This window comes from Guyanagaster necrorhizus, assembly GCF_019112545.1.
Source record: "Guyanagaster necrorhizus MCA 3950 unplaced genomic scaffold BT62scaffold_62, whole genome shotgun sequence".
NCBI classification, from domain to species: domain Eukaryota; kingdom Fungi; phylum Basidiomycota; class Agaricomycetes; order Agaricales; family Physalacriaceae; genus Guyanagaster; species Guyanagaster necrorhizus.
The window spans coordinates 147,269-159,862 of record NW_025064941.1 but is presented as its reverse complement, the minus strand read 5'-3'; the positions used below and the strand labels follow the sequence as shown (position 1 = coordinate 159,862).

Genomic DNA, 12,594 nt, shown 5'->3' with positions numbered 1-12,594 from the left:
AGCAGCAGATATGATAAAGATCTTTAGATGTGCTTTCATAGTAAAGGATTCTGAGAGAGGATAGGAATAGATGGGTTTATATGGAAACAGAGCCTGCCAGCTATCCAGAGCAGATTTGGAATGAGGTGAAGTCCCAGAAGTTGGACCAATAGTCTAGTGGGCATAGAAGTCCTAGAATTGAGCTGGAGGGCTCAGAGAGGGCTGGACTATTGTCCTGTGAGCACAGAAGTCTTAGAGATGCAGTGGAGGCTATAGAATTAGTTGGAGTGGAATCCTGGTTGCTTGAATAGAAAGTGATACTGTTCTCAGTCCAGTTAATCAGTGGATTGTAGTGGGAGAGCCAGTTGTATTCTAGAACAAGATTGCAAGATGAATTCAGACAAGTGACATAGAAGTTGATAGGGAAGATGTCTCCAGAAGAAAAACAGATAGGAATGATTGCAGTTTGAGATATACAGCTTCTGACAGAGCTATCAAATAATTGGAGTTGTATGCTAGAGATGGTTTTAATAGAAATATCATTAGCAGCTACATACTTAGTGTCAACAAAGGAGTGGCTAGAACCAGAATCAATAAGAGCAAGAAAATGCAGAATGGTAGAAGCTGGAGACCCATCAGGCTCTATACTAGTCAGTAATTCTGCTGAAAGTAGAAGGTGGAAGAATTGGTTGGAAACAGATGTTGTATTGAGGGTGATGATCTCTAGTGTGTAAATAGAGTCAACACAACCCTGAACTCACATGGAGGGAACAGGGTTGCTTCTTAGTTTTTTGACTCAATTAGAGCTGGTTCCTCAGGAGTAGTGTCTACTTCAGCTGCATGACTCTTGGCAGAGGCTGCTGCCTTCTGCTTGTTGCAATTCTTGGTCTTACATTTGGCTCTATAGAACATGCAAAGGTTGTTCTGGTGTGAGTAGTCTTTTTCTTTCTGAGTAAGATGGCTATCTTTGTCTAGCTTGTCAGTATAGGGCTTAGAGATAGTAGATTTTGGTGTGGAGCTGGAGTCTAAGAAGAAGAGTTGAACCCCTTGAATTTGGAGTTAGAAGATTGATTGGAGGCCTTATTGTCTTGGTTTTCATGGGCAATTTCAGTCTTCTGAGTCTAATAGTGAGCATCAAGTTCTTGAGTAAGAAAGTGCATGTCACAAAGGTTGCTTGGCTTCTCATGGTGAATTATATCATTCTTGATGCAGGTGCAGAGGCCACAATAAAAGGTATAGCAGAGAGAGTTATCTCTGTACTCAATTTTTGAGGCATACTGATTGAATTGGACTATATACTTTATGATTCAGTCTTCATTGCACATCTGAAGATGTTCTAATGCATCTTTGGCATCTTCAATAGTGTCAAAGGGGCTAAAGTTGCTATGAAGCTCATTTAAAAAAGAAATCTCTGTTTTGTGGCTTTAGAGTTGTCTTCTTCTGGCTGGCCACTAGTCCTGGCTTCATCAGCAGGCAGCTGTCCTCCTATTAGTCAGCTTTCCTTCAGCTTCCAGAGATATCTGGTTGGATTCTCAGCTTGTAGAGTTTGCAGTCACCAATAGTAGGTAAAAGCTATAGTGATAGTTTGAATAATTGGTGCTGAGTAGACAGCCTATTTTGAGAAAATAAGTGGTATATTCAGTATCAGTCAGATCTTGAACCAAGATTAATATTCTAGAAGTTTGGCCAGGAGGTCTTCAGAGTGGACTTTATTGTAAAGAAAAATAGCCTGCTCAGTCATGGCATACTGTAAAATATACATTCATTCAGTATTATCCACTATTAAATATTTCTCTCTCAATGATGTCATCCTCCATCCTATATCCTAAGAAAGCTCCACAACTTTTTTCTGGTACAACCTTGTAAACTCCTGCTCCTTCTCACATTATATTTCTGCTTCTAATAGTTCTTCATTCTCAATCTTATAATACCTCTTGAGTATTTCAAAAGATACTGTGGTTAGATCATTGTACTCTTTGCTGTCCTTGCTGTCCTTCTCAGAGGAGTCATCAAGTAGACTGAAGATGAATAGTGCCTGAGGTTTCACTGTTGTAGGCAAGTTGTCCTGGAGTGCTGGATCTAGGGTCAGCAAGAGGAGTAGGTTGGAGAAAGAGTTCTTCATTAGACTTGGTTCTCCTGTCTGTTACCTCCACTGCTGCATGATACTCTTGAAATTGGTCAGTATTCTGCTTGTCAAGGAGTACTCCAGCAATTTGGCCTCAGATGAGTTGCTAGATAGTTGAGTCAGAGATATGAGCTAAAGATGGGAGATAGATCCTATAAGTGAATAAAGGAGTGTTGGAAGTTCAAGAAAAGAAACCTTCTGCAAGAAGATTAGAGAGTATGGATCTAGACCAACTTGCCAGTGATCTATACCAACTCAGCTCTCAGAAGAGACTTGGAGGATAGTGTCTATCTCACTCATATTGGTCTCATTCTTGTCATTGTCTGTATTCTTCATGTTTTTCTCTTTCATATACTTCTTCAGCACTATGCTAGGTCTCAGACTCAGACCAAGTTCTGGCTGATCATACTTTGAGAACTTATGCAAGATGTCAGTTCTGTCAATAGAGATTATGACTGCTATGTCTGTTGCTCTGGTCAGTGTAATAGAAGCTTGCAGTGTTTCCTCAGCTACAACTTTCAGTGTTCTTGCAGCTGGATGAGAGTACTTCAGGAGTCACATAAAGAGAGTCATAGCCAGAGCTTATAGCCATTCTGGCAGCATCAAGAATGTCTTGAGTATGGTCTCCAATTCTATGCTCCAAGAGGGCAGTGGTAAGGGCAGAAGATGATTCTGTATCAAAGAAGTCATTAAGAATGTTCTTATTCTCATAGTCTGGGACTGGAGGGAGGTTTGGCAGATCATGATAAAGGATATGTGAGTAGTATCTTCTTTGACATCTGGGTTTTTCTTATTCCAGTGGAAGAACTTCTAGATTTGAGTCTCTGAAGGCAGTTTTTGATATAGCTCCTTGTGCAGGCTTGTTGGTGACTCAGGCAGACTCAAAAGAGAGATCATAGAGGGAGAGAATGGATGTGACATTTCTGGTTCAGTGATAAATAGTTTAGAGACTCTGATAATATCTGATTACTTAAGCAGTAATAGATTGGTTTTCTCAGCAGAGATAAACAATAATGAAAAGCCTAAGCAGAGTGCCAATAATAGTGCTCAAGAGCTTGACAAAGTCAGAGATGATTGCAGGTTGATAGCATCTGGTTTCCTTCACCCCTAGTGTGTGTAAGAAAAGAGAAACAGGAAGCTTTGAGCTAACTGTTAGACCTAGCTTGCATATGACCTGAACACATGATAAACTAGTGTTGTATCATGTTCATACAGTCATGCTATAGTTCACTTAATGTGTTATTCCAGGCAAATACTTCAAGGCCAGAAACAAGGTGAGCTCAAGAGAAGATAGTATGGAATAAACTTATAGCTTGAAGCTGAACTACTATATTGAGAGCTATCCTACTTATATACTGTTTAACTATAATAAATATAGCTGCCTTTCTATTGTACTGTTCTGTACTACACTGCTTATTCTGTCTAGTTATCAGAGAGTAGACAATAGGGAATTGTTCAAGGACAAGGCAACCAAGTATAATGGTGCACATCATTGTGATTACTTAATCTTTCCCACACCTTCAGATAGATGCTCAATATAAGATAGACACTCTGATAAAATAAGAAAAAGATGATAAAATAAGGAAAAATTATAACAAAAGAACACTATAAAATAGAACAAATTTTTAACCACAAACTACAGAAAGTTCAGGCATGTGACAGAGACACTCAAACTATTATCTATTATTTGGTCAAGTGAAAAGGATATAGACCAGAATCCAGTCAATGAATCTATGAACATGATATAACTATAGACAATACTATATAAAACTATAAGACTTCTATCAATTGATCTATCAGGATGATAGTCTTAAGAAAGAGATGATATTATGATTTTCTCCATATCTTATTCTTTTTTCTTCTTATCTTATCAGAGTGCTTATCTTATCTTAAGCACTTCCCTGAAGGGTATGAAAAGGATTAGATAATCACAACAGATAGAGTGCTATTGTACTCAGTCATCTTGCCTACAGACAATTCCTCATTGTCTTGTCTCCAACAACCAGACAGAATCAGCATTCTAGCACAAAATAGCATAATAAGTAGCAGTTATATTTATTACAAGCTGCACAGTATATAAGTAGGATAGCTCTTGCTGTAGTAGTCTAGCTTTGAGCTATAAGTTTATCTTACACTATCTTCTCTTAAGCCTAGCTTGTCTCTGGCCTTGAAGCACTTTGTCTATCAGAGTATATTTAGTGAACTCTGGTGTGACTGTACAAACATGATACAGTGCTAGTTTATCACATGCTCAGATCATGTGCCAGTTAGGCTTAACAATCACCCAAAAACCTAAAACCTCTATAAAATTTTTTTCACTGAAAAATGTCAATGACAATAACATCTCAAGTCTTACTCTTCAAACTTAAGGCTGATGAGAAGTTCAATAGTGAGAACTGGACTGCCTGGAAAATGATGATGATTGCTGAGAAAGATCCATACAGTCTTATAAACTATTGGGAAAACAAGGTCTTCTTTTAAGCATCTAATCTGCTTTTATTATCTGCAATAGGATTAACAAGTCTCAACTCTCTGGATCATGAATATGCCCAATGTGAAAGCACAGCACTATTCTCCATCATTTGAAATGTCATAGACTCTTTTGGATTTGGCCTTGACCCAAGAGGCAAAACCCATGAGGTATGAAGCAAACTACAAAAAGAATATAAAGCTCATTCTAATATCATTCAAAAGAGAAGAGAGAATGTACTGAAGGTGGCAAGGTACCAAGACAGAAACAAGATCACAGGAGATGGTGGACACATTGAGAAGATGAGACATCTACTGAAGAAGGCAAATGATGCTGGAGCTGGAATCAACAGCAGTATATTTGCAACTATCCTAATTAACTCCTTCTCAGAGTCATGGAATCCTGTTATTAGCATATTACATAGTGAGAAAGACATTGTTAAGATAGTTGCACACCTCTCCATGCATGATGATAGAGTTAACAGCCATAGTAGATGATCCATAAATTCAACATCTACAAATTTTTTGAACCAAGCATTGCATACCTCTATCACAGCATTGGCTCAACAGATTCAAAGCCTGAACACCATCACTCACTATGACCAGAGACCATCTAATGGGAAGTCTCATGAAGCCAATGAGAACTGCAAAGATGTCAGACATACTATTGAGGATTGCTGGAAAATTGATGGAGAAAAGCAGAGTCAATACCCTCTGTGATGGAAAGAAAAATGCAACACACTATTACTATCTTTCTCAGCCAACCTTGCACAATCAACAGCTGTCATTGATCCCGTTACCAGTGTTTCAATGTCCATATTTGCCCTCTATGCTGGAGGTGGAATGAGCAAAATTTTAGAAAAAGACAGCAGAACTTCAGAAATGAACTATACTTTGATAGCTAAGAAGATGAGAGGATTAGACTCATCAAAGTTATTTAGTGATTCTAGTGCAACTATGCACTTTATTAAACAGAGAACTACATTCTCCAACTATATCTCACTTGAGAATTACACTGGTGGATTATCAAAGGCTGAAGTGAACTTGAATATTGCTGGCACTGGAACAGTCACCTTTAAGATGAACAAAAGAAACATAGTAATGTTGGAAAAGGCTCTTCATTGCTCAGACATATTGGCAAACCTTGTATCCATTTTATGGTTGGACAAGGATGGATAGAGTGTAACCTATAGTGAAGGAAAAGTTAGCTTCATTATGCTAGATAGGGAAGAAAAATTCATAGAAGAGTTAAGTGGGGACTTGTATGCTATTAATGGGACATTGCTTCATGCCAAGAAGCACCAAGCCCTGGCTTAGGAACACCAAAGATTACTGAAACAACTAATAATAAACTCATATTTAATGGGTCACAGCAGTTCATTCTAACATGAAACTATCTGCAGAGTCACTACTTGTAAGATATCACATATTTTAGATGGAAATGGCTATAGTACCATGTTCGACCTGTGGAAACTGAATTCAAATTTTGACTTGAATACATGTATAGAAAAGGAACCAATGGTGGTGTCACAAATATGATCTACATCTTATCTTATCTCGCCCTTTTTTTGCCGGTGGTTTAGTCAGCAATAGTTCATGTCTCCCATCACCGTTACGACCATTGGTCTAACGTGTAAGGCATTCCTCAGTTCTGGTCTCTGTGCGGTCACGATCAACGGTCTGCCTACACTAATTGAGGCCTTGAACAGTGCTCAGAGGGAATATGGATGTGGCGTTGTCACCGGTAGGTCTAATTCATTGCCAGTTGACATTTCGCAAACAATTAATCATAAATGCCAAGTTTCCAACCATATATCGACGTGAGGACGTTGCATTCAAAATAACATATATACCTATTGCTTTTTGCAGACTTGATGACCCCGTGACATGGGGGGTTCTTCCGGCCAAATACTATCTTAGGTCGAGAATGACACGTTGGACGCTTGGCGCTTCCGACATCATGTTTACGAACCCGTAAGCAGCTTGCATGTCGTGCTGAAGTACTTATTTCACCTTTCCTAAGGCAGAATACTCTCGTACTTCTTTACCCATGGACAAGTACTTGAGACTTTCCGCGGCAAGGGAATATTCCAACGGTCGGTTGACGCCGCCATAGACAAGTTGAACAAAGGGGATTGGGTGAGAATTATACGTTAGAGGAAACTCAACTATTTGACCATATCAAGATTCACTTGTACGGGGAGGGGAAAGTAAACCAACCAAGCATGTACCAAAAAGACCAGGACGGTTTAGCTATCCTTCCGCGCTTTAAGTGGGGAGTGTACGTATTCGCATAATTAACGTCACAGTGGAATTTGAACTGACTGAGTGGCCTCTAGGGGCAGAATTATTAGTTCGACCACCACCATACCAACGGTTATTCCAATGTGGATCACAGGTTTTGACACACTCATGCCGGAAGGCCGTCCTTTCCCATACAACTTCATGCCACGGATAGGCGCATGCCTCAGTGTCACATTCGGTCCTCCCATTCCCTCAGAGGAAATTAAAAGAGTGATTGATCACTTGAGGGAGACATCGACCGCCGATTTGGACGTGAAAATTCGAACGGAGGTTACTGCCATTGTACACCAGGCAGTCCAAGCGTTAGGGAGGTCTGTGTCAGGCGTATCGCTGAGGGGAACAACGTACGCATAACTTTTCTGCTGTCACTAAGTACTTGGTCATCGATGTGAGCTGTAGACTGAGAAGCTAGATCTAGACTTGTAATGCTATTTCCCTAACGCACATATATTCATACAAAATGGTCATATTCCAAATCCTACAGCTTTCCTTGGTTGCTTTCTCCGAAAACCTCTGCGAATGAAGGGCCGACCTCTGAGATCATATCCTCAGTGACGACACTCCGGCCTTGCCGCGAATACGCTCGGCGACTTGCGGTTCGAGTGACCATACTACCGCCGATAGCTGCTAGAAGAGGCATACGCGATATTGGAAGTTTCCTGTCTCTAATGACAAAGTGAGCAAGAGAAGAAAGGGAAATCATTAACATACCCGAAAGCTCCATCTTCATAGCACTTTGCCCAAGCCAACATCGTGCCCACAGCGCCACTGAGGATGTCACCTTGCCCACCACATCTCTTCATCCCACCTTCAACGCCAATCTCCACTGTTTCTTTGGAATTCGAGGTAGCACCGGCTTTGTCACCGGTCGTGTCAACAGATATGATATCTTTTGCTCCCTTCTGCAATACCGTAACTCCACCAAGCTCACGCGATACCATGCCTGCCCGCTCTCCCGCAGGGGTCTTTGGATCCACACCGACCTGCTCACTGAGACGTTTGAATTCGACGACATTGGGCGTGACAACGGCACGATGGTACCCCTTGATCAAAGAGATGTCCTGACCAACCATGAATAGAGCATCTGCATCAAGCACGATAAACATCTCTTGTGAGCGTGCCAAGTTGAGTGCCAGTTTTGCATAGTCGAGCATGTATGACTCTCGACCGAGCCCAGGGCCGATAACTAGAACATGGAGACGGGAGAGAAGGGAAGACAATTCAGACTTGATGTGGTCGGTTGTCCTTGGTGACTTGATAAGTACGACTGAGACAGTTATAGGACAGAGGGCTCACGAATCTGGGGAAAGTATTGGATGCACGATCAGATCTGGAGAGTACGATTTGATAGCTCCAGCCGCAGTCGGCGAGCATATTACATGGGATAAATCAGCGCCCTAGTAAGGATGAAACATGAGATTCATCAGTCATGTAATGATGGATTATTCCGACGCACAAAGCGCAGCGCTGTGATTGATGCAAAAAAAGGGGCGCCGGTATAGCTACAAAGTATCTGAATCGTCGACAGCCTCCGTTCGAATGGATAGATCTTACTCTAAAGCGCCGCCAAGGACACCGACTCGGCCTGGAGGAGATCCAATATTCAGTAATTGATTGGTACGTCGAACAAAGTAGTATCAACCAGATTGGCCCTTGTGAAGTGTACCATTAAGTGGTGGTATCAGCTGTTTCAGCTGTTCCAATATTCCACGAGGTACTGACATGGTAGTTGCAGAAAAAGTTTGATGAATGACGTATGTACACTTGCGTCATAAAGACGTCCGCTACTTCTCAACGCTGATACTCCAACAATTACGCGGGCATAATAGGACAGAAACAACATTACATGAATTGGTGAAACAATATTCTTACAAATGGGATCAGGACATGTAACAGAGGATGGAAATGCTTGCATCACGATGAAGAATGGATGGGGAGAAGATGGAAAGAGTAAGACCAACAGCGGGGCTGGTTATAAGTTTACCGTGTACTATATATTTAATAACACCGAAAGCTGAAGGGAAGAGAGCGAACTAAGAGCTTGAACTTGAATCGGACTCATAATCGGCAAAGTAAGGGTGCTTGAGTGCACGTTTTGCTGGATGACATGGAGTCAGTGACTGCCCACACGGACAAAAAGGTAAAGGCCTGCCTGAAATACGCTTGGCAGAATCATAAGCAAGGAGACGCTGATTAAATCAAGAGATGTCAGGCTAAAAATGAAGAAACACAATAGACACAGCACAGACTTTAAGCATGTCAATCCCCGCCGGATCCAAATCCGGGACGACCCGAGAGACATCTTGCACACTCCAACGCGGGAATGTAGGCTTATAGTCGGGCAAACCACTCACGCCCGGCCACATGTCTTCGTTCGGTGTTCCCAAAATCCTATAAACAATCATCCGTTAGTACGAGCACAGTCATGACAAGAATATAACTCTCACCGGAATATCTTAAATATTTGGTCTATTTCAGAGTCGCCAGGGAAAAGTGGCTGCCCCTGACAAGCCATCTCCGCAAATATGGTTCCGACCGACCACATGTCGACTGCTGTCGAATAGTGGCGGGATCCAAGCAGCACTTCGGGCGCACGATACCACAGCGTTACGACCTAAAACGTCGAAAGCCCGTATTAGGAACACTCTGATAATGCAAATGGAGCGAACCTCATGAGTGTAAGTCCGCATCGGTATACCGAATGCCCGCGCGAGTCCAAAGTCGGCCAGCTTCAGATTATTATGCTTGTCAATGAGGAGATTTTGCGGCTTCAAGTCGCGGTGAAGAATCCGGTGCGAGTGGCAGTAGACCAATCCTGAGTTTAATTGATGCAGGAACCGCTGGAATGGTGGTTAGAATCTGTTAGGATAGTACCAGGGGAAGACAGAAACAAGACCCGGACCAAGACGCGTCGCGTCTTTATCACGTGATCTCAAGAACGCGAAGAGAAAGTTGTGATTGTGACCCGGTGGCGCTACATGAAGATTATAGTCGACGGATTGGCCGTTTATGAACGACATGTTGAACGCGGGAGAAACAACGCTCCAAACCGGCCAACGGGATACTCCGAAGTACACACGCGCCAAACGCGTCGAAGGCCGATAACCGGCGCGTTGAGAAGGCGACGACAGCAGCAGGGACAGCCAGGAAGAGCATACAGCGACATACCTTGGACATTTCCAAGGTGATAGGTGTTTGATTTTTGTTGGCAAGGTCCATGTAGCGCTTAAGATCCACGTCTAAGAATTCGAATACCAGGTATAATTTCTGGTCGGCATGGACGATGTCCAAAAGCCTGAGCCATGGTGTAAACCAAGAGAAACCGGACTCAGGTGATCAAGGCAGTTATACATACCTTACAATGTTGTCGTCGTTCAGCTCCTTAAGGAGACTGATTTCGCGGATTGCAGTGCTTGGGACGCCCTCATCTTCTGCCTCGAGCCGTATCTTCTTAAGAGCCACGATAGTGTTGGTGCTGGTATCTCGGGCCTTGTACACGACGCCATAGGTGCCTGCGGGCATAGGGTGACGGTCTGCTGGCCACTGCAAGGGCTAACTGACCTTCGCCTAGAGGTCGTTTCTGTCAGCAGCCATAGGATGGATGCATACAGATGGCAGCGACGCACCAATTTTCTCTATCTTCGCATAGCTTCAAAGGCAGCTGGTCAGTCCGAGGTCGTCAGGACGCAGTACTGACATACCGTTCCATCTGTCGAAGAGTTAAGCTGCGAGTGGGTAAGATCTTGCGATAGAGCTCTGTATGGTGGATATATGCGTTGTCGGATGGAGCAGTAAATGAATGAATGTCAGTGAAAAGGACGGCGGAGCGATGAAGGGATCAGGGTGAGCGTGGGTCGAAGTCACAAAGTTTACCCTCCTCCCTTTTGGGCCTTGAACTGATCACGTAATTCAGCATCTCATCATTGCTAACCGTCATAACATGACAATCAATTGTTTCTACCTTGCAAGGGCTGGCCGGATAGGCACCGCAAGGTTACCGCGATCAAAGGCCAGCGGAGTTGCCACAGAGTTCCACCAAGATGGTCCTTCTATCTCACGAAATGTGGCTACAAAGACGTACATTACACACATTACCCACATTACCCACATTACCATACAAAATACTTCCAATGCTGGCTTCATGACGCCGTATTCTTAGCACTGCGACGCGATGGTGTTTTCTTTTATCCGGGTCTTGGCCAAGTAAAGCCTTGGTCGTCATGCCTCCTAGCACGCGTCATATCGATGTACTGGCCGGGCCACGGACCGTCACCTAAATAAGCTTGGGGTAGAGTTCTGTGGCATTTCTTCGTGCACAAGACTTACTTCGGTCGATAATATTCATGTCTGTATCATCATCTTCATCGTCGTCTTCATTGGGGTCCCAGCGATCTTGCAGGGCCGCATTTGGGTTGCGCTCTCGGTCAAGTTCAAGATCTTTCATCATTCGATTCATCGAGTCGTCTTTGGCTGCTTGGAGTGTCTGTTCCCGGGCTACCCTTGCGCGCTCCAGTTCCGGCAGATACTCCCTTTGTGTGAGTACCATCAGCACCGTGATCTAGGGGCAGGATTTGCCTTACTTTTCGTATTCTTCCCGAGACGCTTCCACCGCATCAAAGAATTCTTTGATGCCTTGTCCAGTCACGCTGGAAACGCCAACAGTCTACCTGCCATATGAAGCCATTGTGGATGAGATTGACCGAGTAACTCACGTTGAGATTTCTATAGAACTCATCTAGCACAAGACTCATGCTGTTCATGAGGCTATTCATGTACGTTGGCTCGCCTTCAGAGTCTCGGGCCCCGCCATGAGTCGCTAAAGCCTCTTGGAACGCCTCAAAGTCGTGCATCCAATCAATCGCAAAATCATGTGGTTGGATATCAATCTTGTTGAACACCAGGATGAAGGGAAGCTTGGTCTTGTACAAGATACTACACGAAAGGTGAGTACACGACGTCAATTCAAAGTAGAAGCAGCCGACCTGCAGGCATAAAGCATATTAGACATAAAGGTGGCCGGAGCCGTTGTCCGAGGTGTATCGATGATATAGGCGATAACTGTGGGTAATGATGACGCCACGGCGTCGGTAATTATGGCACCAGAAGCCGACCATGTAAAAATCTCAATCTGGCCCGGAGTATCAAGGATAACATAGCTGCAGCACAATCAAGGATCGCGAGTGTGAGGAAAAAATATGCATACTCAACAGTCTCTGCCCGCTTCTCAACCAGCTCCAGCACCTGATCAAACTTTGTCGTAAAAAGATTGAGCGCGGTCAAGATGCCTCCATTGGGGCCCAAGTTGTACCTCGCACGGACCGTTTCAACCGGATGCGAGGGTAGAGTCAGCCATATACACACTGCTTCATTACTTCTTGATAATTCACGGTATCCCGAATGTCAATATTGGCTTCGAACGGCACATGGGTAACAGCCGGGTCGAGATTGAGGATATATGGTGGCAACGGAGGATTTTGCGAATGCAGATACGAGTTTATTCGTTGGACAAAGGTCGACTTACCTGCACCAGCCATACCAATGGTAATGATGGTGACTGGTTTTTTTGTTGGAAGCGCATCGGTTGTCGAGGTCGCCATTACTGAAGGAGAAGGAAAATGGAAGGTTTGTACACGTGATCCATGATATGTAGTTGATGAGTCACCCGCACATCCGGAAAAAAAAAAAAAAAACTTTATAATGCCGGCATTGGCTTTCTC

General features: G+C 43.4%; 4 protein-coding genes across 4 annotated transcripts; 1 reads left to right on the top strand and 3 right to left on the bottom strand.

The window, feature by feature from the left end:
- Positions 1 to 6,169: 6,169 nt before the first annotated feature.
- Positions 6,170 to 7,231, top strand: BT62DRAFT_912395 (uncharacterized protein; the record flags this gene model as incomplete). The annotated part of the gene is made up of 6 exons (XM_043183858.1): positions 6,170 to 6,317; positions 6,375 to 6,393; positions 6,443 to 6,547; positions 6,601 to 6,712; positions 6,760 to 6,854; positions 6,913 to 7,231. 6 exons carry the CDS (start codon positions 6,170 to 6,172, stop codon positions 7,229 to 7,231), a joined length of 798 nt encoding a protein of 265 aa, XP_043033290.1.
- BT62DRAFT_989486 (Ribokinase-like protein) lies at positions 7,230 to 8,602 on the bottom strand (the record flags this gene model as incomplete). The annotated part of the gene is made up of 6 exons (XM_043190164.1): positions 7,230 to 7,542; positions 7,589 to 8,122; positions 8,174 to 8,274; positions 8,334 to 8,379; positions 8,432 to 8,462; positions 8,520 to 8,602. Coding segments are annotated over 6 exons (982 nt in total), but the record flags the coding sequence as incomplete, so codon positions are not given.
- A 10-nt stretch (positions 8,603 to 8,612) lies between these two features.
- Positions 8,613 to 10,744, bottom strand: BT62DRAFT_938670 (Pkinase-domain-containing protein). Its single transcript, XM_043187584.1, has 10 exons — positions 10,579 to 10,744; positions 10,503 to 10,526; positions 10,452 to 10,454; positions 10,233 to 10,391; positions 10,046 to 10,172; positions 9,547 to 9,717; positions 9,325 to 9,491; positions 9,127 to 9,268; positions 9,030 to 9,066; positions 8,613 to 8,975 (listed from the first exon to the last, which is right to left on the bottom strand). Exons 1-10 carry the CDS (start codon positions 10,584 to 10,586, stop codon positions 8,911 to 8,913), a joined length of 903 nt encoding a protein of 300 aa, XP_043033288.1. The 5' UTR covers positions 10,587 to 10,744; the 3' UTR covers positions 8,613 to 8,910.
- Positions 10,745 to 10,811: 67 nt separating this feature from the next.
- BT62DRAFT_957751 (XPA-binding protein 1) lies at positions 10,812 to 12,474 on the bottom strand (the record flags this gene model as incomplete). Its single annotated transcript, XM_043188426.1, has 7 exons — positions 10,812 to 11,150; positions 11,204 to 11,406; positions 11,458 to 11,540; positions 11,590 to 11,809; positions 11,860 to 12,033; positions 12,081 to 12,185; positions 12,239 to 12,474. 7 exons carry the CDS (start codon positions 12,472 to 12,474, stop codon positions 11,062 to 11,064), a joined length of 1,110 nt encoding a protein of 369 aa, XP_043033287.1. The 3' UTR covers positions 10,812 to 11,061.
- Between the last annotated feature and the right edge of the window lie 120 nt (positions 12,475 to 12,594).